We start from the raw sequence: 25,478 nt of genomic DNA on the forward strand, positions 1-25,478 counted from the left end.
CATCATTTATTGTACAGTGCTGCTTAAACAGATGGCATACAGTAATGTCATCTGGATCTAGAACCTCTTGAGTTAAATAGTGAAGTTTGTCAAAAGACCATTTTCCCCTACTAGTTGAAGCATATCTAACTGTGCTATTCAGAAGCCTGGGAGGTACAGATGCCTGGGACTAGGAGGTGGGGAATAGAGGTAGATGGAAAAGAAAAGCAATGCAAAGACTAAATCATCAAACTATTAATAGCTTGAATGAAAACAGAAAAGCAAAGCACTTCGTAGGGTGGCTGACACACTCCTTACAGGGTATAATGGAGACTGCTGTAACAAAGCAGCTGTGGCTTATCTCATTAAGTCCAGATCTTGGGATACTTTTAAATCACTTAATCTCAATATTCTTTAGTTTTGCCCATCTATAAAATGGATACAATAGTGAAATACTTTACTGGTACCTCTCAGGGGTATTGGGTCTTTTTTAAGCTTTGAAAAATGCTATGAGATCTACTTGGGAAGGTGCTATCTTGGAATAAAATATTAGTACAGTACATTACATTTCTTTCTCTGGTTCTGAGTTCATTCTCTACATTTTATAAATTGAAGTGTTTTAATGTTAATTTTGGCTTTAAGTTTAAAAAAATCTTTTCCGTCTCAACAGTCTGTTCTCTGTTTGCCTTGCCTGCATTATTTATTTAAGGAGATTGATCTTCATGATTTTAGTTAAACCTTGTTCACAGTAATGATAGCTTTATGCATTTTAAAATAATACAGAGGAAATGAAAAAGTACTCCTGGGAACTTAATATGGGCTTCTTAATGCATATTCTAAAGGTAAAATAATTTTCCTTTTTTTTAATTAGAATCAACCCTGAAAAGCTTGTAGATGTCCAAAAGAAGATGCAGGCTTTTTTAGCTCAAGATCAAGAGTTAAAGGAGAGGGCTCAAAGGGTAAGTTGTCTATAACACAGCCCTGTGAAGACATATTTGTTAAATAGAACTGCTGTTACAATAACTGCCTTGCCAACTGTTGCTAAGGCAAATGTACTTGGAACTGCTAAATATGATCATTTTTAAATCTAAAAAATTAGATACCACTGGAAGATAATGATCTTGTTTTAGGAGTTGTGACAAGTATCTTAATCTTCTCTTTGTTGTCATCTTTTCCACAATGGAGATGGGATTACACACATTCTTCTTTAATTAACTGACAATTTTTTGATTGAAGGACCATAGACATATTTCTAGTTCTTCCTACTATTGCTTTTCTTCCGGGAGCTGATATAGAGCATGTTAAAAAATACTAATTGGTTATCAAAGTTTAAAAAACAAACAAACAAAAAAACCTTATGGAAACTGGCAAATATGACTGAGCTTAAATAATTTGCCCAGAAAACGTGGTCTTCAAATCAATATAATTTTGAAAAATATAAATAACTTTATACCTCAGATGCCAACGTTTTTAATCAAGGTTTTCATTGTTGCACCTCCTGGATGTACAGGGTAATCCATCCCTTCAGTGATGGAAAATCCGTATGTCACGGCTACAAGGAGGACTGTGCCTTCGACCCCTTTAGTCCATCTGCCTTAGGTATCTAAGGGGGGACCCCCTATCGCCATAGCATTTGAGCATCTTACAGTTTTTATGTACTTATCCTCATATCTCTCTGAGGCAGAGAAGTATTACCACTACCATTTACAGGTAGGGAACTGAGGCACAGAGGGGTTGTGACTTGCCCAGGGTTGCACAGGTTGTTTGTGGTGAAATAGGGAGTTTAACCGAGGTCTCCCTTAGGACCATTGGATTCCTTAGGAGACAGGCCTGGCTTCCTACACTTCATTCCGGGCAGGACCATGCATTTCAACCATGCTTAGATGGGATTTCTGGGCTGCAGCGCTAGGGATTTCTGGGCTGCAGCCAGACCTGCCAACAGGGGGGACAATTCCCCAGGGGCCCGGGTGATTAAAGAGGTCCCGGGGCCCCTGGCCACCACCAGCAGCTCAGTGGGGTTAAGTTATGCTTCCTGCCCGCCCTCACTCCACGCTGCTCCTGGAAGTGGCTGCCATGTCCCTGCAGCCCCTGGGGAGGGGGTCTCCGTGTGCTGCCCTAGCCCTGAGCGCAGACTCTGCAGCTCCAAGTGAGTTCTTAGTGAGTTTGGGGGGAAAGTATTAAATGAGCTTGGGGGAAGAGTATTAATTTGGATATATAGGCAAGGATTGGGACAGGAACCTAATAGTCAGGATAGGGCTGTTGGGTGGCAAGGCAAATTACTTCCTCCTTCAACTTACCTCACATCCTAATTGCCCCCCTCCATCCACTCCCCCAGAAACTCTGATGGAACATAGAACCCCCTAAAATCTTTGTCTTGCTTTATGTTACACATGCACACCAAAAACAAACCCCAAACCTGTTAAATATTAAGATTGCAAAGTCAAGAACTCAGTTAGGAAATGCCAGTATTAAGAGTGCCCATGCAACCTTAATTTGGCCCCCTTGTATGTATGAATTATGATAGTCTTTTATTTCATGATCACATATTATTTTTTCCATAGAATAGATGTGATGTGGGGATGAATCAGGTTGTGTAGTGAAGGAGGCTGCTGTCTGCAGGACTCCTGCCTCATTTGTTGCAGAAGTTGGAAGGTGTGTGATGAATGAGGCAGGGGACTGCAGGAAGAGGAAGTATGGTCTCATGGCTGAGACAGTTCAGTGCTTTGCTGGGGAATTGGATTCTATCCCTGCTAGTACCACAGACTTTCTTTGGGATGCTGGGCAAGTCACTTAAACCAAACTTTTTACAGGTGCTCACTAATTGTGTTCCTCATTTTCTGTGTACCTGACTTGAGATTCTTGGTCTAATTTGCAAAAGTGCTGAGCACTCTCAACTGCAACTGAAATCAGTGGGGGCTCCGCTGGAATATATAAAGTGCTATATAATGCTAAGTACTCTGTAAATTCAGGTCCTAGTTGTCTCAAATTGGCAACCCAAACCCTCCCACTTCACAGGGATGTTATGAAAATAAATTCTTTAATGTTTGTGAAACACTTAGATTCTATAGTGAGGAGTGCCACAGAAAAGCCCATGAAGAAATTAACAAGTCTATCTTCAGACCCAGGTTTGAATAGTGAATAAGGCATGGAGCCACACAATAAGCAATGTGGAGGACTCACAATATTGGATAGCTACTCCTTAAGTGAGCACCATCCATCCTGTGCTCTGAATGAGGCAGGGTCCATGTGATCATATAATTAACAATGATATCATAACGCATGCACACAAGAAAAAACAAATTCAGTCATGTGGCATCGTATTGACACCTACTTTAGATCATCAGCAGGAACTTCAGTTACACCGTGCAGACCTCTGGCACTTGAGCTAGCAGAGTAACTCATAGAGGATTACAACCTACTACTAGTGTGTACAAGCCATTAGAGGGGGATGAGGCACTTTGCCAATGGGTGTCAAAGGTGTTTGTGTACATCAGAGGAATGGTGAGACTCAGGAATCTCATGTTCGATTCCGGGCTGTGGAAGGGAAGGTTATCTAGTGGGCACAGACTCTTAACCCTCCCCCAACTCCAAGCATGACCCCCTTCTGCTCTGTTTCCTCTAGTTTGTCCCTTACCAGTCCTGTCTCTCCCCCACTCTGGCTCCTTGTTTTAGTTCCAGGCTGTGCTCTTCAGGTTTCCATCCCTCCTGGCTCCTCCTCTGATCTACTTCTCTCTGCCCCTTCCAGTTGATGGAAGTTAGTGGGAGTTTTGCTTGAGTAACAACAATGAGGTTAGGCCCTTAGTTAGTTAAAATGACCATTGATGACTACTGAATGTTCAATTTTAAAAGTAGTTTTATTTATGAAAGGTGCCAGGTTGATGGCTCTGGACTGAAATCCTAAGACATTTAGTTGTAACATGGGAATGGCAGTGCAAGTTTCTCTTTGTTTCCTCTTTGGCAAAGCATTCTTTAGACCAAAATACCTGGTGCCATATCGTGATCATCTGCAACTGTAACTCTGTTTTACAGTTAGATAAATTTACATAAGACATGATGAAACAGCTGGCTAGGAAGGGGCGAGAGCAGGAACAAATAAATGTTCTTTGGCTTCGGTTGACAAAACTAATAAACCATTTCCCTTTCAATGGCTGCTTCTGCATTGGCTCTTTAAGATTTTTTTTTTTTTAAAAAAGGAAGATAAATTTAGATTAGGTGAGTTGAAACAGTCTTAACACTTCAGAATAGCAGTGGATCAAGATCAAACAAGGGCTTTTCTTTCAGACTGATGGATGTAATGTTAAAGCTACCCTGAAAATCCTATTTCTATTACAGTTTTTTATAGTAGTATGTAATACAAATGTAAAATTAAAGTATACTCTCTTAGAGATGAATATGTGTATGGGGTCAGTATACAAAATTCTTAACTTATGGAAAAAAGATGGATCAGGCCTGGGCTCTTCTTTTACGCAGGATATATGTGTGTAAGAGCCTAGTTGTTCCTGCTCTTAAGAGCAATGGCTGTATCACAGATGATATCTTAACCTTGGAATCATACCCTGAATGCTGGTTTTATCAAGGAAATGTGTTACATGTCTATCTGGCCTGTCTGTTTTTTTGATAAGGCAGATTGTTGAAGTTTACAAGAATTAAATTATCTCCCTGTATGCCAGAATGAATCACGCAGGCAGCGAGGGGGGTGGGTGGGTGGGTGTCAGTGTAGTGTGCGTACTCTGGTGAATTCATAGCATTAATGATGGTTGTGGCCTCCTAGCTGAAGGATATGTGGGTTCTTAGTGTTGAGCTCCTCCTCATGGCTGAGTTTAAAAATCCTATCGGGGAGACATTTTTAAAAGGGTGGGGGAAAAACGTAATGATTGGTGAAGAGGATTACAGTGTAGATTGACAGCTAATCAGATTTGGATTACTGTAGCCCTTCAAACAACCTAGCATAGTAAACATTCATATTAGAATGAAAATAACATGTTGGTTGTTGGATGTTTTAAGGAGTTGGTAGTTCATCTGGAAGGAGATCAGTGGGCATGAAGGGCAAGGAAGGGAATCTTCAAAAATTACACAGGCTCTGCAGCTTCCTGTTGCAAATGGAAGGTTAATTTTGGAGAGTGGTACATATGGGCCCCTCCTGAGAGGGGTGAATTAAAGATTCTTGAAGGAAAATATAAGGCAGATACATTTACTGCTTCCTCTAGTTTGATAGGGAAGGCTTAGATGTTGAACTGGTATATATCTGTCACTTCCTCATCAGTCCTTGGAAGGACTGGCAAGAAGTTATAATAGTATAGTCCATTAAAACTTCAAATTCAGTCAAGCTTTATTGCTCCAATTTTTGCTATAGCAGACAAATAAAAAAGCACATTGTTGTGTATGTGTATTTTGTATATTGAAAACTACAATGTGAAAAAGATACAACGAAATAAAAATTGTGGCTAATTTTATATTGGTGCAATAGGATTTGGGGAGGATTGGGGGAGGATCTTGATTGGGGGAGGATAGGTGCTACTATCATAGAAATATTAATATAATCCAGCATTGACACTAGGTGTTAATTCTCCATAATGGTGCAAACTTTGAATTCATCCAATGGTTTTATGACTGAAAGCAATACCAAAAAAGTAGAAATGTCAGCCAGCATTATCCACTTGTTCCTGCTAAAACAGCAGGAGCAGCTAATTAAAGGTTCAGGCTGACATATATTTTCCCCTTTTGGCTGTCCAATGTGGGTGCAGATGGGCTTCAAAACCTAAGAGAAATCACTTTTAATTTTAAAATGGTGACAACTGTGTGTGTGTGTGTGTGTGTGTGTAAAACACATCCTTCAGAGGGATGATGGGTTTGTGCTTAAGGTACTGAAATGAGATCTGAGTTCAGTTTATGGCCTTGCTACGTATTTCATGTAATAGCTTGGGGAAGTCACTTAATCTTTCTGTGCCTCATCTGGTAAAACGGGGATGACACTTCTCTCCCACCCTTTTTGTCACTTGTCTGTTTACCCTTGGGGCAGGTACTATCTCTTATTATGTGTATCTGCAATGCCTAGTTCCTAGCAATTTAACTTAGTTGGGTCCTTTAGGAATTACTGTGATTTTAATTGGCCAAGCCTTAAACTCAGCTTGGTGACATTTCTATGTTTGGCTGTAATGCAATAACTTTTGAATGCTGAATTCAGTCAGATCCAGAATTTCAGAGAATGTTCTATCCATCAGAAGGTAAGAACCCTATTAATTTGATGAAGATCTGAAAGCCAGAACGGGAAAGGGGGGACAAACTGGGCCTTGGGCATTTGGTTAGTACAGCTAGCAGCTTCAGCCACACTTGGTTGCTTCTGTAGCGTATTTTCAACTCCAGGGGCTGCTTGCATTTCTCTGCTTGCCCCCAGGAACTCCCTTTGAGCCACCCTCTCATCCCCCTTTATTTCAGGGCCTTGCTGCAGGCTGCTCAACCTCACCCTCATAGCAAGGGCTCTGTCCCTCATGCCCTCTTCTCCCCCCGCCCCATAGTAGGGTCCTCCATTTTTTTCTATACCAGAGTCTGTGTGCGTCCCTCGGCATGGCAAGGGCTCTGTTCCTCGGATCACACCAGGTCCTCTGTCTTTCCCCTTATACCGTCCCCCTTATTCTTTCCCATACCCATTGATTGGATGTGGCGTACAGAGGTTATCGTGTTGCATCCGAAGAGAGAAATGCCGTTCCAGTCAAGATGCTTCCTGCTTCTCCCCCGCTACCTGAGTGCCAGCAGAATGTGCACATGGAGAACACACGAGTCTCCCTGCTTTTGTTTCATGTGCCTGGCACCACAATGGATCATGGCGACTAAGAGGAGCAGTTGTAGAGAAAATCCTGCTCTGTCCCTCCTACTCTGGGACATAGATTCATAGATATTTAGGTCAGAAGGGACCATTATGATCATCTAGACTAACCTCCTGCATAACGCAGGCCACAGAATTTCACCCACCACTCCTACAAAAAAAACCTCACACCTATATCTGTGCTATTGAAGTCCTCAAATCGTAGTTTAAAGACTTCAAGGAGCAGAGAATCCTCCAGCAAGTGACCTGTGCCCCATGCTACACAGGAAGGTGAAAAACCTCCAGGGCCACTTCCAATCTGCTCTGGAGGAAAATTCCTTCCCGACCCCAAATATGGCGATCAGCTAAACCCTGAGCATATGGGCAAGATTCATCAGCCAGATACTACAGAAAATTCTTTCCTGGGTAAACTCGGATCTCACCCCATCTAATAGCCCATCACAGGCCGTTGGGCCTATTTATGAATATTTAATTACCAAAACCATGTTATCCCTTCATACCATCTCCTCCAAAAACTTATCAAGTTTAATCTTAAAGCCAGATAGATCTTTTGCCCCCACTGCTTCCCTTGGAAGGCTATTCCAAAACTTCACTCCTCTGATGGTTAAAAACCTTGGTCTAATTTCTAGTCTAAATTTCCTAGTGGCCAGTTTATATCCATTTGTTCTTGTGTCCACATTGGTAGCGAGCTTAAATAATTCCTCTCCCTCTCTGGTATTTATCCCTCTGATATATTTATAGAGAGCAATCATATCTCCCCTGAACCTTCTTTTAGTTGGGCTAAACAAGCCAAGCTCCCTGAGTCTCCTTTCATAAGACAAGTTTTCCATTCCTTGGATCATCCTAGTAGCCCTTCTCTGTACCTGTTCCAGTTTGAATTCATCCTTCTTAAACATGGGAGACCAGAACTGCACACAGTATTCCAGGTGAGTTCTCACCAGTGCATTATATAATGGTACTAAAATCTCCTTATCCCAACTGGAAATACCTCTCCTGATGCATCCCAAGACCCCATTAGCTTTTTTCACAGCCATATCACATTGGCGGCTCATAGTCATCCTATGATCAACCAATACTCCAAGGTCCTTTTCCTCCTCTGTTACTTCTAATTGATGCGTCCCTAGCTTATAACTAAAATTCTTGTTATTAATCCCTAAATGCATGACCTTACACTTCTCACTATTAAATTTCATCCTATTACTCTTACTCCGGTTTACAAGGTCATCCAGATCCTCCTGTAGGGTGTCCCTGTCCTTCTCTAAATTGGCAATACCTCCCAGCTTTGTATCATCAGCATACTTTATTAGCACACTCCCACTTTTTGTGCCAAGGTCAGTAATAAAAAGATTAAATAAGATTGGTCCCAAAACCGATCCTTGAGGAACTCCACTGGTAACCTCCCTCCAGCCTGACAGGTCACCTTTCAGTAGGACCCATTGTAGCCTCCCCTTTAACCAATTCCTTATCCACCTTTCAATTTTCCTATTGATCCGCATCTTATCAATTTAACTAATAATTCCCCATGTGGCACGGTATCAAATGCCTTACTAAAATCTAGGTAAATTAGATCCACTGCATTTCCTTTGTCTAAAAAATCTGTTTCCTTCTCAAAGAAGGAGATCAGGTTGGTTTGGCACGATCTACCTTTTGTAAAACCATGTTGTATTTTGTCCCATTTACCATTGACTTGAATGTCCTTAACTACCACCTTCTTCAAAATTTTTTCCAAGACTTTGCATACTACAGATGTCAAACTAACAGGCCTATAATTACCTGGATCACTTTTTTTCCCTTTCTTAAAAATAGGAACTATGTTAGCAATTCTCCAATCATACGGTACAACCCCTGAGTTTACAGATTCATTAAAAATTCTTGCTAATGGGCTTGCAATTTCTTGTACCAATTCCTTTAATATTGTGGGATGAAGATTATCTGGGCCCCCCGATTTAGTCCCGATTAAGCTGTTTGAGTTTCGCTTCTACCTCAGATATGGTAAAATCTACCTCCATATCCTCATTCCCATTTGTCATGCTACCATTATCCCTAAGATCCTCTTTAGCCTTATTAAAGACTGAGGCAAAGTATTTGTTTAGATATGGGGCCATGCCTAGATTATCCTTGACCTCCGCTCCATCCTCAGTGTTTAGCGGTCCCACTTCTTCTTTCTTTGTTTTCTTCTTATTTATATGACTATAGAACCTTTTACTATTGGTTTTAATTCCCTTTGCAAGGTCCAACTCTACTTGACTTTTAGCCTGTCTAACTTTATCCCTACATGTTCTGACCTCAATAAGGTAGCTTTCCTTGTTGATCCCTCCCTTCTTCCACTCCCTATATGCTTTCTGCTTTTTCTTAATCACCTCTCTGAGATGCTTGCTCATCCAGCTTGGTCTACAACTCCTGCCTATGATTTTTTCCCCCTTACTTGGGATGCAGGCTTCTGATAGCTTCTGCAGCTTTGATTTAAAATAATCGCAGGCCTCCTCTACCTTTAGATCCATAAATTCTTCAGTCCAATCCACTTCCCTAACTAATTTCCTTAATTTTTGAAAGTCAGCCCTTTTGAAATCAAAAACCCTAGCTGCAGATTTATTTTTATTAATCCTTCCGTTCAGTTTGAACTGAATTAGCTCATGATCACTTGAGCCAAGATTATCCCCTACAACCATTTCTTCTATGAGGTCCTCACTACTCACCAAAACCAAATCTAAAATGGTCGGTTCAGCAACTACTTGCTGAAGGAATCCATCAGCTACCGCATCTAGGAAAATCTGAGCCCTATTATTATTACTAGCACTCGTCTTCCACTCTATAGCTGGGAAGTTAAAGTCTCCCATGATCACACAGTTTCCATTAGTATTTACTTTATTAAAAACATTAAAAAGGGCTCTATCCATATCCAAATTAGATCCCAACGGTCTATAGCACACCCCAAGCACTATCCCAGGGGAGGCTCTAATAGTTTTCTTCCCCAGAGCATGCCCAGTGTATTTGGACTCTTTAGAGAATTTAGCTGCCACACAGGAGTCTACTGATCGTGTGAACAGTGATTTTGGAGGCTCATAGCTTGGCCAGATTTGGATGGATGTTTATGGGGATGCCAAAAGGCACATCCCTGTCAGCAGGGCAAAAACACTGTCAAATTTCAAATCCCTGCTCCAAAGCCTGGAGGTGCTCGAGCTTGTCAGTGAAATGGTTATAATATTTTAATATGGGAAAAAGTGTATTTTTCCCATATGTCATTCTTAGCAACAGTTCAATTTTTTGCTGAAAATTAAAAAATACTAGAAGGGCGCAGAGACCTGTCATGGGAAATCTCAGCCTGAAAATTTACAATTTGGGAAAATAAATGAGTGATTGAAAATGGAGACCTATAATATGAAGTGTTGTGCTACTTTGACTCTAAGCATACCTTCAAGTGCAACCAGTAACAAAAATTAGCATGTTAAAGCGACCTGTCAAGGGAAAACATGGGGGTTTGAGTTTTTTGCTACTTTCAGATGTAAAAATTTCTCCTGCTTCCTCATTTTACCTTAGAAAATAATTATGTATTTTATGTTGTAGGAGTATCTAGAGGCCCCAGTAGGGATCAGGGCTGATAGATTGGTTTTGTTGGATGATCTCTTGGGGTTCATAAGGGTATGGAAAACATTCTTACCCTCTAACTGAAAGGCCAGAAGTACTGAATCATTATCGCAAATGATTTTTCCCAAGTGTGTTGGTTTTAAACAGTCAGAATAAAAATAATTTCTCGTCTCAGTTTGGTTTCTATTTGTTCTGGTTTCCCAGTAGCCCCTAAAGACTTCTAGGGCAGGTTTTGTTGTAAATCAAAACTGCCTGGGCCTCCTTTTGTAGAGCAGCAGCACAAGAGCCAGCAAAAAGAGCTGAAAACAGGGGAGTTTGAGTGGAGATCTGTTGGAGAAGGGAGACAAACCCGTGTTCCTTAGCAGTAAGGGGTTTGTTTGCTTGTTGGCTTGTTTCAGTTTACAAAGTTTGGTGGTGGGCAGTGTGTTATGAGAGAAACAGAGCCTTTGATCACCACTGAACCTTGATTGGGAGCTTCCCAATCAAGGTTCAGCAGACCTATAAAGGCAGCCAACCGGCCAGCCAGTGGCATAGGAGCCGGCAAGCAGAGGTGAAAACAGAGTTTGAGCGGGAGTTTGTAAGGGGAGTTTGGTGTGTTTGAGTGTTTTTTGGTGTGTGGTTTTTTTTCCCCTTCTTGACAGGCGCTTAGAAGGGAAGGTTATGACAACTACGCTGGCAGCAGTGGTAGTGACCTGAAAAAAGCTACTGTGAAGATGACTGGATGTGGAAGCTGTGGTGATGTACATTATCCTGAAGCGGGTACCTGAAAGGTGCTTTGTTTGAAGTGCTGCCTGATAGATTTGATGGAAGAGAAGATCTGAAGTTTGGTGATGCAGACAGAAACTGTGGTGGGGTTTCGAAGGGGATTTGAGCAGGTGATGGAGGGAAGGAGAGATGAGGATCAAGACTTGCAGATGCCTGCTGGACTAGAGAACTGTGAGGGTAGATTGTTGGATGAAGAAAGTGGCCAGTGGAAGCAACTGGCTGAGAACAAAGCAGAGGAAAAGACCAGCTTGTGAAGGGGGGAAGAGAGCTGAGGAACAGGTTCGCTGAGTTGGAAAATGAAGGGGAGAGGCAGTCAGTAACATAACATGGGAGAGCAAGGAAGAAGAGAAGCGTGGCTAGTGCTACAAGAATTGGGTAAGAGACAATTGCAGTAGCCACAGTTTGGAGCACCAAGAGGATAGAGGATGAGTCACAGAAGATTGCAAGTGAGAACAAAAGACAAAGAAAACTTGCAACCAGAAAGAACAGAAGGGGAAGGTCGAATAATTGCCCCAACACCAGGAAGAGGCAGGGCTATGTGACTGGGGATTTCCTACTAAGAACAGAAAGGCCTGTCACCAGAGCTGATCCGGAGAACAGAAGGGTGTGCTGTCTGGTGGGAGCTAAGATACCAGAGGCTGAAGAGGATCCTAATGCGAGTGGAAAGAGACCACTAACTAGCTTTCACGTGGGAACAAATGATATGGCTAGATTCTCGTTGAGATGCATCAAGGAAGACTACGCCAGGCTGGGGAAGATGCTTAAAGAAATGGATGCTAAGGTGATCTTCTGTGGGAGTCTACCTGTCTGGCGGAGAGCAAAGGCAAGACAAGATTATGATGATTGACAGGTGGCTCAGGCAGTGGTTTTATAAGAGGGGCTTTGGAATATTTGACCACTAGCAGGAATTCAGAGGACTGTTCTGATGGGATGGACTCCACCTAGATTAGGGAAGGAAATAGACTTCTGGGATGGAGGTTGGCACAACTGATTGTCTAAAAGAGCTTTAAACTAGGAATTTGCGGGAGATGGTGGCGAGAGCTCATGTAATCTCCACACCTGATTCTAGTATTGAGTGGGAGGAAAATCAAGTAAAAGGATACAGCAATGGAGAAAGGAACAATAGAGTGTAGGAGAATGGACAGAGGAAAGAGAATGACAGTCACTGTCAGGTAGGTGATACATACTGGTAGTAAAAAGATTGTACCTAATTGGGTGGGGATTCTGGGTGAAGAAAAGCAGAAACAGCTAAGATGTCTGTACAAAAGTGGAAGAAGCCTGGGTAACAAAAAGGAGGAACTAGAACTACTGGTGTAGGAAGTTAAACCAGATATTATAGGGATAATGAAAACATGGTGGAATAGTAATCATGATTGGAATACAGGTATAGAAGGGTATGCGCTGTTCAGAAAAGAAAGGTAAAGGTGGAGGAGTAGCATTGTATATTAAAGATGAGGTATACTGTAAAATTAGAAGTGATGGAATGGATAAACTGGAATCTGTTTGGGTCAAAATCACTTTGGGGAAGAAAGATAACAGAGGCTCCTCTGGGATAGTGCTTGGGATCTCCTACAGACTCCCAGGATCCAATTTGAATATGGATAGAGATCTCTTTAATATACTATTGAGAATTGTGTGATTATGGGAGATTTGAATTTCCCAGATATAGATTGGAGGACAAGTGCTGCTGATAATGGTAGGGCCCAGATATTCCTGGAGGTGATAACCGGCAGATTTTTTCACTGAATAGTCACTGAACCAACAATGGGTGATGCCATTTTAGATTTGTATTAGTATTGGTAAGTAGTGAGGACCTCCTAGAACAACTGGTTGTAGAGGAATACCTTGGTTGGAGTGATCATGGCTTAATTCCGTTTAAACTCCAATGGAAGGATAAACAAAAATAGATCTGCAAATAAGGTCCTTGATGTCAAAAGTACAAACTTTAATAAATTAAGGGAATTAGTTATGGAAGTGGGTAGACTGAAGAACTCAAGGATCTGAATGTGGAGGAGGTGGCTTGGGATTAATTTCTTTAACTTTGACGAAGTATCTGAAGCCTGCATCCCAAGCAAGGGGAAAAAATTCGTAGGGAAAGGTTACAGAGCAAGCTGGATGAACAAGCATCCCAAACAGGTTATTCAGAGAAGGAAGAAAGCCTACAAGGAATGGAAGAAGGAATGGATCAGCAAACAAAACTACCTCATCGAGGTCAGAAAGTGTATGGAAAAAGTGAAAAAAGCCAAGCAGAGTTGGACCTTGCAAAGGAAATTAAAACAAATAATGGAAGGTTCTTTAGCCATGTAAATAAAGAAAACAAGGAAAGAAGAAACACTAAGGATGGGGTGGAGATTAAAAATAATCTAGGTATGGCCCAATACCTAAATAAATACTGTCTCAGTTTTTTATAAGGGTAATGAGGCACTTGGGGGCCGTGGCTGGGTGGCTAATGGGAACAAGAATATGGAAGTAGAAATTGCCACATCCAAGGTGGAAGCCAAACTCAAACAGTTTAATGGGACCAAATTGGGCAGCCTGGATAATTTCCATCCAAGAATATTAAAGGAACTGGCGAATGAAATTGCAAGCCCAATAGCAAGAACATGTAATGAATCCATAAATTTGGGGGTTGTACTCTGACTGGAGAATTGAAAACATAGTACCTATATTTAAGGAAGGGAAAAAAAGGTGATCTGGGAAACTACAGGCCCCTTAGTTTGACCTCAGTTCTATGCAAGTTCTTAGAACAAATTTTGAAAGAGAGAGTAGTTAAAGACATGGAGATAAACAGTAATTGGGATAAAATGCAACCTGGTTTTACAAAAGTTTTATATTGTGCCAGACCAACCCGATCTCTTTCTTTGAGAAGATAACCGATTTTCTAGACAAAGGAAGTGCAATAGATCTAGCCTACCTGGATTTTAATAAAGCATTTGATACAATTCTACATGGGAAATTATTACTTAAATGGGAGAACATCAGGATTAATATAAGAATATTAATATAAAAATTTAAGGAAGTAGTTTTAGGGGAGAGTGCAAAGGTTCATGCTGAAAGGTAAATGCAGGCTGGAGGGAGGTTACTGGTGGAGTTCCACAAGGATCAGTCTTGGACCAATCTTATTTAACATTTTCGTTAAAGATCTTGACACACAAAATGTGAGTGTGCTAATAAAATTTGTGGATGACACAAAGTTGGGAGGACCAGAATTTCATATAAGAAGATATGGATGACCTTGAAAACTGGAGTAATGGAAATGAGATGAAATGTAATAGTACAAAGTTGTGTACTTGGGAATGAACAAGAATTTTTGCTGTAAACTGAGGACTCATCAGTTGGCAGAGACAGAGAAGGAGAAAGATCTGGGTGTATTGACTGATCACAGGATCAGCTGCCAGTCTGATGCGGCCGTAAAAGAAAGGCTAATGCAACCCTAGCATGCATCAGGTGGGTTATTTCCAGTGGAGATATGGAAGTATTATTATCATTATACAAGGCACTGGTGAGCCCTCTTGTGGAATTTTGGTCTCCCATGTTTAAGAAAGATGAATTCAAACTGGAACAGGCGCAGAGAAGGGCTACTAAGATTATCAGGAGAATGGAGATCCTGCCGTATGAGAGGAGATTCAAAAAGCTTGGTTTGTTTAGCCTAACCAAATGAAGGCTGAGGGGAGATATGATTGCTCTCTATAAATACATCAAAGGGATAAATACAGTGGTGAGCTGGAGCTGGTTTGCACCAGTTTGCGCGAACCGGTTGTTAACCTGCTTCCCTGCAGGGGGCCCTGAGGCTTTGATGGGTTCTGGTTGGGAAGTGATGTAATTCCTCCTCCGGCCGCTGGGGGCGCTGCGCTGCGGGAGCCATGTGGGCTGCCGCCTGGCCCTGGGCACGAGCCTTGTTGCTGCTGCTTCCTTGGCCATGGGGCTCCCGATGCTGCCTGGTGGGTCCCCAGCTGCTCTGCTAGGCCTGGGCTGCGTCCTGCTGCTCGGGCTGCTCCGAGCAGCTCTCCCCGTGAGCACCCACCACTCTGCTCGCAGCCAGCCCCTGCCTCCAGCCACCCCCGCACCCCCTGCCTGCAGCCAGCCCCCGTCTCCAGCCCCCCCTTGCCCTGCCTCCAGCCACCCCCACACCCCCTGCCCACAGCCAGCCCCTGCCACACCCCCTGCCCTGCCTGCAGCCAGCCCCGCACCCCCTGCCCTGCCCGCAGCCAGCCCCTGCCACATGCACCCCCTGCCCTGTCTCCAGCCGGCCCGTCTTTAGCCATCCCCGCGCCCTCTGTTCTGCCCGCATCAGCCACTGCCGCACCCCCCTGCCCTGCCCGCAGTCAGCCCCTGTCTCCAGCCAGCCCTGCACCCCACTGCCCTGCCTGCAGCCAGCCCCGCACCCCCTTGTCTCCAGCCAACCCCGCACCCTCCTGTCTCCAGCCAGCTCTGCACCCCCGGCATTGCCCTCAGCCAGCCCTGGACCCCCTGCCTCCAGCTAGCCCTGACCGCACCCCTGTCTGCAGCTGGCCCCATGTCCACTGGTACCCTGCAGTTCCCAGGGCAGTAACCCTGCACACCTGCTTCAATGAGGGGGGCAGGGAGCAGCTGGGACCCACCCATGTGCACACCCTAGGGTGACCAGACAGCAAATGTGAAAAATCAGGACAGGGGGTGGGTGGTAATAGGAGCCTATGTAAGAAAAAGACCCCAAAATCGGGAATGTCCCTATAAAATCGGGACATTTGGTCACCCTAGCACACCCTCAGGGAGTGGCGGGGACCCACACATGTGAAATGGAGCTCATTTCTAGTTCAGGCCCATCTTTTTAAAAAAGAACTGTAGGTCAGACTTTTTGGTTCTTAAATCGCTGTCTGGGAGGAATTTTTAAAAATTCCTCCCAGGAAAATACGGACGTATGGTAACCGTATGGTATTGGTACAAAAAATACATACTGGGGCACATCCCTAAAATCAGAACTTTTTATAGGGAACCGGTTGTTAAGATTTTGGCAGCTCATCACTGGATAAATACCAGTGAGGGAGAGGAGTTATTTAAGGTAAGGTCCTGTGTTGACAGAAAAACAAATGGAATTAATATGGCCATCCACAAGTTTAGGCTTGAAATTAGATGGAGGATTTGTGACCATCAAAGTAATGAAGCTCTGGAACTGTCTTCCAAGGGGGGTAGTGTGGGTAAAAAAACCTAACTGGCATCAGGATTGAGCTTGATAAGTTTGTGGAGGGGATGGTGTGATGTGATTGCTTACAATGGCATGTGGTCCATTTGCAACTGCTATTAGCAATATCTCCAACAGCCAGAAATGGGACGCTAGATGGGGAGGGCTCTGAGTTTCTACAGAGAATTCTTTCCCAGATGTCTGGCTGGTGGGTCTTGCTCACATGCTCAGGGTCTGACTGATCTCCATATTGGGGGTCAGGAGGAATTTTCTCACCGTTCAGATTGGCAGAGCCAGTGGGTGTTTTTCATCTTCCTCTGTAGCATGGGGCATGGCTCACTTGATGGTTTGAACTGAGTAAATAGTGGATTCTCTCTAACTTGAAGTCTTGAAATAAGGATTTGAGGACTTTAGTAACTCAGCCAGAGGTTATGTGCCTACTACAGGACTGGGTTGGTGAGGTTCTGTGGCCTAAGATGTGCAGGAGACCAAACTGGATGGTCATGATGGTCTCTTCTGCCCTTAAAGTCTATGAATCATGAAGAAATGGGCACAAGTTCCTTTTTTCCCCTTTACATTTGATTCTACCAAGCAGATGAAAACACACACTTCACACAGGCCAATGTGGAGAAAAGTTCTGCCAGTAAGGGTGAAAGAGTTGGGGAATCTGCTCTTCTCTCTCATAATCTTTAAAAAAATGTTAAGAAATAATGCTACTAGAACTGCACTTGATTTACCCACCAATAGTTAAGGCTACAGTTATATCATGGAGGTCATGGAAGTGACAGAATCCATGACTTCCAGAGATCTCCATGACATTTTCCGCTTCAGCCCCAAGCTGTCAGCGACAGGCTTGCCCCGCCACCCCCGCAGCTCCCAGATACTGGGCAGAAGGGGGACCCTGGAGCTTCCAGTAGCTGCCCAGCCCCTTTGGGCAATGGGGAGGAGAGGGACCCCCAGCAGCTGTCCATCCCCTGTGGGCATCAGGGGTGACCCCAGAACCCCAGTAGCTATGGGTGCTGGACCCTTCTTCCTCCTCATTTTGTTAGGGATATTTTTAATAAAAGCCATGGACAGGTCGCAGGCAATAAACAAAAATTCAAAGAAGCCCTTGACCTGTCCATGACTTTTACTAAAAATATCTGTGACAAAATCGTAGCCTTACTAATAGTTAAATACAAAGTGGTAACCGCACCAAGCATTTTCATGCTGTAGAGACTCTGGCTGCTTAGCTGCTCTTCTGCCACCAGTATACGATGATATAAGAATTTGCAATTTATGCTCCTAATAGATTGTGTACTTTGTCCACATAGTGAATGAACAAGGCTTGAGGCTCAGGAAAATGTGCTCTGAATGGGACCCAAATCAAAGAATAGGTTACAGGATTATTGGACCACTACACTTAAATAGGAAGATCTAGAACGGGGTGGGCAATAATTTTCGCAGGGGGGCCATTCCACAAATTTTGATAAGTTGTCATGGGCTGCATGTTTCTACTATATTAATGGAGGGGATGCGGGGTCTGGGAGGGAGTTAGGGCACAGGAGTGAGCTCTGGACTGGTGCAGAGTGTTGGGGTGCAGGAGAAGGTGAGGGGTGTGGGCTCTGGGAGGGAGTTTGGTGCAGGAGGGGGCTCTGGCTGGGGCAGGGGATTGGGGTGCAGGGTCTGGGAGGGAGTTTGGGTGCAAGAGGGGGTTCTGACCTGGGGCAGGGGGTTGGGGTGCAGTAGGGGGTGCGAAGTACAGGCTCTGGCTGGGAGGCGTTTATAACAGGCAGCTCCCGGCTGGCATTGTAGCAGGACTCAGGCAGGCTGCCTGCATGCTGTGGCGCCATGCTGCTCCCGGAAGCGGCTGTGGCTGGCTGCTGCTGGCATGTTTCTGTGTGCCACTTGGGGGTAAGGGGGTAGCGGGTCTCCATGGGCTGCCCATGCCTGCAAGCACTGCCCCCGCAGCTCCCATTGGCCAGTTTATGGCCAATGGAGCTGTGAAGACAGTGCTGGGGGAAGGAGCAGTGCCCAGAGCCACCTCCCCCTGCCAGGGGTGTGCAGAGACGTGCTAGCAGCAGCTGGCCGCTTCCGGGAGTGGTGTGGGGCCACAACAGGCAGGCAGTCTGCCTGAGCGCTCCGCTGTGCTGCGGGACTTCTGGCAGCCCGAACTCGGAGATTGCGAGGGAGCAGAGGAGGCCGGACAGAAATGTTAGTCATGGCAGGCCGGACAGAAATGTTAGTCGGGCTGAATCTGGCCCATGGGCTGTATTTTGTCCTCCCCGATCTAGAATGATACTCAAATTATTATATTATTTTTGGCTCATGTTACAAACTACCATTTAATGAAGATCAGATCAGCCTTTCCTTTTCTACATTGAATCCTTGTACATATACAAGCAAAACTAAAAGATTAAATTCTACTAATACTGCAAAACATGAGAGAAATTACCATATTACCATCAAAATTTATGTGGAGATGAAATTAAGTCAATTTGTCAGCAAGTGTATATATTGAGTTTTGAGTTATTTATGAATAGATTTAAAGATTTTTTTTTTTTAAGTGGGGGGGAAAAAAAAAAGTCAAGTCTGCTTTATTGTATCTCAGACAACAGGAGGCAACCTCAGAATTCCATGGATGAATTAACAAAGAAGAGACAGTCATGTAATTTTTCAAGTGATGCCCCAAAACAAAAATTACAGAATGGTTACACTGGTATAAACAATGATTTACTGAATGACACACACGAGTTATCAATTGTTTTACTGCTTTGCCAATGCAGGCTACCCAGTGTTATAGCAGTGATTTTCTGGTTTTTGATTGCAATCTGGATAGAACAAAGCTGTAAGCAGAATCTGCAGCCAAGGTTGTTTCAACAGAGGAGTTACAGGGAGGAAAAAACCTCTCATAAAACAAATTCTACTAGTTGTTAAAAATGGTTTCCAAGGATGGAGCAAAGAGCTTAAATTTTAAGAAGTAAAGGAGAGATGATTTTGGCAAATGAGAGAAGGGTACGTAATAAGGTAGAGGGTGGGAAGCAATATGAGATAAGTGGACAGACTAAAAGTTTGAGATGGTAGGGAAGATGAGGAAAAATACCAAAAAAAAAAAAAAAAAAAATCCAAGTTACTGTGCTACATACTGTGTCACTGCTGGAGATCTTTACATTGGTTTAACTGAGATATTCTAGTCCAGTAACTTCATATTTTTTTTTCTCCCAGCTTTTGAGTAATACATGAACTAGTCTCCTCTTTCTAGCTGCTCTCACAAGCGTATTTTGTGACTAGCAAAGCTACAGCTACACACAATTAACATAATGAGCCAATTAGGCTGCTCTGAATGAAGTACTGAAATATTAAGAACTAGATCTTCTTTTCTTTTGTTGAAACTGTGTGGATAAATAAGTTCTTGGACAAAACCAGTATTAGAATTCTCAACTTTTTTCTGGTTAGCCAAATGGTATAATGTTAATATACAATTAATTGAATGAGAGCATTTTTCTTTTCTGTTTTAAAACACTTTTCTTCTCCTTTCAGTGTTTTGTATCCTACTTGCGTTCAGTCTACCTAATGAAGAACAAAGACGTTTTTGATGTGTTTAAGTTACCTCTAGCAGAATATGCCCAGTAAGTACAGTATTGAAAATGAAAAACTTACCTTTTTTCCCCGGTATCTTCATCTTTGGGTTAAATAACTGTTTTACCATGTTCACAATTAGAATTTTAATGTGTCTTTTAACATTTTCCTACTAATGTAGTTTTTGAATATTTTTGTAGACCCACATTGTAGGGAAAATGTTATTAAAATTGTACATTGTTCCACAAAGAGTAGTAACTCACTGCAGTAAAGAAAAATATTGTAATACATGATACAAAAGCCAGAAGTAATGAGATAAAAATGTTTTCACAACACAATGTTCTATTTGATTTTTTTTCCCTCTGTCAATGACACCCTTGAGCCTAGAGTGTCTCAGAAGGATGTTAAATATTAAAGTTAGACATTTCTAAATCAGCAGGTCCAGATAACTTCCATACAAGAGTTTTAAATGAGCTCGCTGAGGAGCTCACTGGACCATTATTGTTGATTTTTCAGTGAGTCTTGAAACCGGGGGGGTTTGAGTTCCAGAAGAAAGTTAATGGTGTGCCAATATTTAAAAATGATAAATGGGATAACCTGGATAATTGTAGGCCTGTCAGTGTGACATCAGTCCTGTGGAGGATAATGGAATGCCAGTACAGGACTTGATTTCATAAAGAATTAAAAGACTGTAATATAATTAATGCCAATCAACATGGGTTTATGAGAAATAGATCCTGTCAAACTAACCTGATATCTGTATTTGATTAGATTACAAGTTTGGTTGATTAAGGTAATAGTGTTGATGTAATCTACTTCTGTAAGACATATGACTTGGTACCACATGACATTTTGATTTAAAAAACTAGAAAGATATAAAATTAACATGGCACACATTAAATGGATTAAAAACTGGTTAACTGATAGGTCTCAAAATGTAATTGCAAATGGAGAATCACCAGCAAATGGGGGTGTTTCTAGTGGGCTCCCTCAGGGATCTATTTTTGGATCTGTTCTATTTAACATTTTTATCAATGACTTGGAAGAAAGCACAAAATCATCATTGATAAAGTTTGCAGATGACACACAAATTGGGGGAATGTTAAATAATGAAGAGGGCAGGTCACAGATACAAAGTGATGTGGATCACTTGGTAAAATTGGTGCAAGCAAAAAATATGCGTTTTTAATGCAACTTAATGTAAATGTATACATCTATGAGCAAAGAATGTAAGCTATAGTTGCAGCATGGGAGACTATCTTGGGAAGCAGTGACTCTGAAAAAGATTTGGGGATCATGGGGAATAATCAGCTGAGCATGTGTTCTTAGTGCAATGCTGTGGCCAAAAGGGCTGATGAGATCCTTGGATACACAGGCCAGTGAATCTTGCAGGAGTAGAGAGGTTTTTTTTTTTTCACCTCTGCATTCAGCACTGGTGTGACTGCTGCTTGTGTACTGTGTCCAGTTCTGGTGCCCACAATTCGAGAAAGATGTTGATAAATTGGAGAGGGTTCAGAGAAGAGCCATGATAATGATTGGAAAACATGTCTTATCATGATAGACTCAAGGAGCTGTAGGCCTGGCTTAATGTGAGTAGTTAGACATGGGTAAGACTTCATTTCTTGGGAGACAGAAATAAGGGAGGTAAATGGATCAGCTGACTGGACGCAAAATGTCTGTGTAACTGATAGGTAAGGGGGCCAGTAAGCTAAGAGAGAGAGTCTGTACTAGCTAAGATAAGGGGGAACACCCAAGGAACCATTTACAATGGACAAGATAAGCCTGGAACGTAAGATGATGTAAAAGGTAAGTCATACATGGACAGTACGTGGACAGAACATGCTGTACAGGGATTGGTTCTTACAAAGTAACCAAGTCAATCCCAGAACATGTGATGCAATGCATAGTAAATGCAATGTAATGTGTAAATTTCTATAAAGGAAAAGGTTTTCTGTGTAACTTTAGATATGTTATGCCCTATACTCAACCCTTATGGTTGAGTCTGAGCAACTTAACGATAGCTTTGCCATAAGCCAGATAAAGGAATCTGAATGATGAGACTGGAGGCAAACTGAGTTCTTGGGAACCAAATGGAAGAGGTCTTGGGGGAAGTCCAACAGGCGCTCAATCTATTTAGTTTAACAAAGAGAAGTTTAAAGCGTGGCTTGATTAGTCTAAGTACCTACGCCAGGAAGAAATATTTAATAGTGGTCTCTTCAAGCTAGCAGGAAAAAGGTATAGCACGATCCAATGGCTGGAAGTTGAAGCTAGACAAATTCAGATTGGAAATAAGGTGTATATTTTTAACAGTGAGAGTAATTAACGATTGGCACAATTTAGCAAGGATTATGGTAGATTCTTTGTTACTGACAAATTTTAAATCAAGATTGGAAGTTTTTCTAAAAGTTATGGGGAATTTCTATGTCCTTGTTATACAGGAGGCTAGATAATCACGATGGTTCCTTCTGGCCTTGGAATCTATGAGCTCCTATTGTGACTTTCCTTTTTATGAGTCTGTTGCCTGAAAAAGAGGGTGTAATATATAAAGTGTGACGATGATACATTGCAGCTTAGTTTTTGAGTGTAATGGAAGCATTGTTCCTTGAAGGTAGATGTCTTTTAAATGAGGCTCACTGTAGTTGGTGAGCCATAATGCCTGTGTGTGTGACACAAGGGACTATGACGCTCTAGAATAGGTTGTTTGAAATATTATTCATTTTAGCATGTAGTTATCCGTGTCATTGCTATCAGAGTATAAAACTGGGCAAGACCTCATTGTATTTACACTAAAGCCGAGGCTCATATTGGGCCATGTTGAACCAAGTCTCTGACTTGCTGCACTTTCTTTGGATGCTGCCCTTTTTTTCTCCAGAATCTCTTCTGATTTAAAAGAAGAAAAGTAGGTCTTTAGCCGTAATGGTTGTGTAGATGTGCTTGACTCATAGTCAGAGTTAACTGATGCATGCTTGCTTTTGCAGATATGCTGAAACAAACCTGGGGAGGTGTCAGCTCCCCTGTTTGTTTCAGTGGGTTGTTTACACATATGCCCAATGATCTTAGAAATGTAGTGCGGAAGGGACCTTGAGAAGCCGTCCAGTCCAGTCCCCTGCACAGAGGTAGGAGAAAATACACTTAGAGAGACCATCCCTCACAGGTGTTTGTCCAACCTGTGCTTAAAAACTTAGCGAAGGGGATTCCACAACCTCCCTTGGAAGTCTACTATAGTTAAAAAGTTTTTCCTAATATCTAACCTAAATCTCCCTTGCTGCAGATTGAGCCAATTACTACTTTCCGTACCTCCAGTGGACATGGAGAACAGGTGATCACTGTACTCTCTGATAGCTTTTAACATATTTGAAGTCTGTTACCAGGCCCCACTCAGTCGTCTTTCCTCAAAAATAAATATGTCCAGTTTTTTAACCTTTCCTCATAGGTCAGGTTTTCTAATTTATCATTTATCATTTTTGTAGCTATCCTCTTGGCTTTCTCCAGTTTCTCCACATCTCTCTCAAAGCATGAGGCCCAGAACTGGATGATTTAAATGTCAGCAGTGGTAGTTCATTGTTGATCAGAGAGTGTAAGAAAGGTGAGGGACTATATAAAGACTTGTGTAATCTCCTGGGAATGGCAACCCATGTTTGTGCCATGAGTAGCTGACTGTTTGGAGAGGAGTGCAGTCTTGAGGATTAGAGTGGCTTCAAAGGCAGGATAGCCAAGTTCATAGGTCTGGCATTATTTAGAGGCAGTGCGGCTGAGTGGATAAAACTTGGATTAGCTGTATTAGAATTTAAATCTCTATTCCCAACTCTGCCAGTTTTGACCTTGTGCAACCTCTGTAATTTATTTGTAAAACCAGGGAAATACATTTACCTGGTTTTTAGTATATGTTCTTAGCCTTGTTCAATAAGGGCTGTGAAGTGTATGACAATACAACAGAAATCAATAGATGTGAGACTTAGGGCACGTCTTCACTGGCAACGTGAAAGCGCTTTAACGTGGCTGGTGTAGTTGTGGCACAGTGCTGGGAGAGAGCTTTCCCACTGCTCTGAAAACAAACAAACAAACAAAAATGCCGCCACCTCCACAAGGGGCATAGCTCCCAGCGCCGGCGCACGGTCTATACTGGTGCGTTACAACGCTGAAACTCGCAGCGCTCAGGGGTGTGTGTGTTTCACACCCGAGCGAGAAAGTTGCAGCACTGTAAAGTGCCAGTGTAGACAAGCCCTTAAGCTCATAGTCTTCAGGCTACCAACTCAGTGCACCTGACTGGATGGTGTAATGGACCAGGCAGCCGTGTTTGTCTGAAATGCATAGTGTCCTGCAAAATTCAGTATTCTGAAGAGCTCTACACATAGGTCTCACCGCTACTTATATATTGTGTGTGAGTGCATACATACAAATTCAAAGCAAAGTTGGAATAGGAACTCTTCTTTTGTCTTCAACTTCTGCAAATATTTTTATAAAAAAGTATTCTCTTTTTCTGGAAGGACCTGTTGCCTGCTTGACAGATGTTACTTCACTGGAAATTCTGCAGATAGTACACAGATTCAAATTTGTGGGAGTTAAGCAATTTGAGTGTGAGGTTATTGCCCTTTGTTTCTTTGCTCACTGCTGTGTAATCATAGTGAACTGGCATTCTCTCCGTCTTCTCTAATGGTTCCTTTGCAGAGAGGTGGGTTCGCCGCCCCCTCCCCACCCCCCCCAATATTCTAGAGGTTTATCTTGAGAGCTGGTACATTACTATCCTCTGTTGTGGTATTGGCTTATAACACATTGCTACCAGTAGTCATTAGCTGGAGGGAGTCTCACACAAGCCTCCTGTTGACAAAGCCAACCTTTAGTAGTATGTCTGCAAAGCAGCTGGAAGTAGATTGGGTAGACATATATGCTGTAACTCTGCCTAAGATAGCGTGTTAAAGATTGTAGAATGGCTGCAGCTACCTGAGTGGCGGGTCAAACTAGCCACCTGAGTACATTCACAGGGGGTTGGGTGGGATTAGATTTGTGTGGCTAGACCATGCAGCCCCTTGTGCCTCTCTGGCCATATTGCTATTTTTAACCTGGTGTCTTGAGTAGAGACATCTCCCAGTTGTTCTATAGACATACCATAAGTTTAATTAATGAGAATATCTGCTTTTGTTTAAACAAAAATGTGCGTCTTTCACTCTGGCTTGCAAAGACAGTTTTGAAAACTTTGATGTATAAACAACTGGCAGAGTGGAGAGGAAAAACTTTTTGGACTCCCCTTCGGCAGGCGGAGACTAGAGTTGGGGGGTGTGTGAGAGGAAATCTAAAGATCCCTCTTCACATATACATCCTTGTTAAATGAGGCAGCTAAGTTTGGGCTTTTGATTCTTTGTAAAATTCTTAAGCTGGCCCTGGGTGTCTTTGTGTGATGGTGGAAAGGTCTTGATTACGCTGCGGAATGGGAGGAGCAGCAAAAATAGTTTTAGGTCTACTCAGAAATGCTTAGGCTGTCACTGTTTGTTAAAATTTTCAGCCCTCTGGGACTGAGCAGGCATCTGCCCCACTCTGGGTATTGCCAATGCTATGGCAGCTGCTGAAAAGGGAGCTCTTCCTTTGTACATTCCCCATCACAGCCAGGCA

The 25,478-nt window shown here is 42.7% G+C and overlaps 1 protein-coding gene across 1 annotated transcript in view; it reads left to right on the forward strand.

Annotated features, from left to right (window-relative positions):
• The window catches only part of DDX10 (DEAD-box helicase 10), a 328,324-nt gene that overhangs the window by 47,350 nt on the left and 255,496 nt on the right, over positions 1–25,478 (forward strand). Inside the window, exons 11-12 of the mRNA XM_077808979.1 lie at positions 851–938; positions 19,833–19,921. Of these exons, the coding sequence (XP_077665105.1) occupies positions 851–938; positions 19,833–19,921 (177 nt within the window). The remainder of the gene's footprint in view (positions 1–850; positions 939–19,832; positions 19,922–25,478) is intronic.

This window comes from Eretmochelys imbricata, chromosome 1, assembly GCF_965152235.1.
Source record: "Eretmochelys imbricata isolate rEreImb1 chromosome 1, rEreImb1.hap1, whole genome shotgun sequence".
Classification (NCBI taxonomy): domain Eukaryota; kingdom Metazoa; phylum Chordata; order Testudines; family Cheloniidae; genus Eretmochelys; species Eretmochelys imbricata.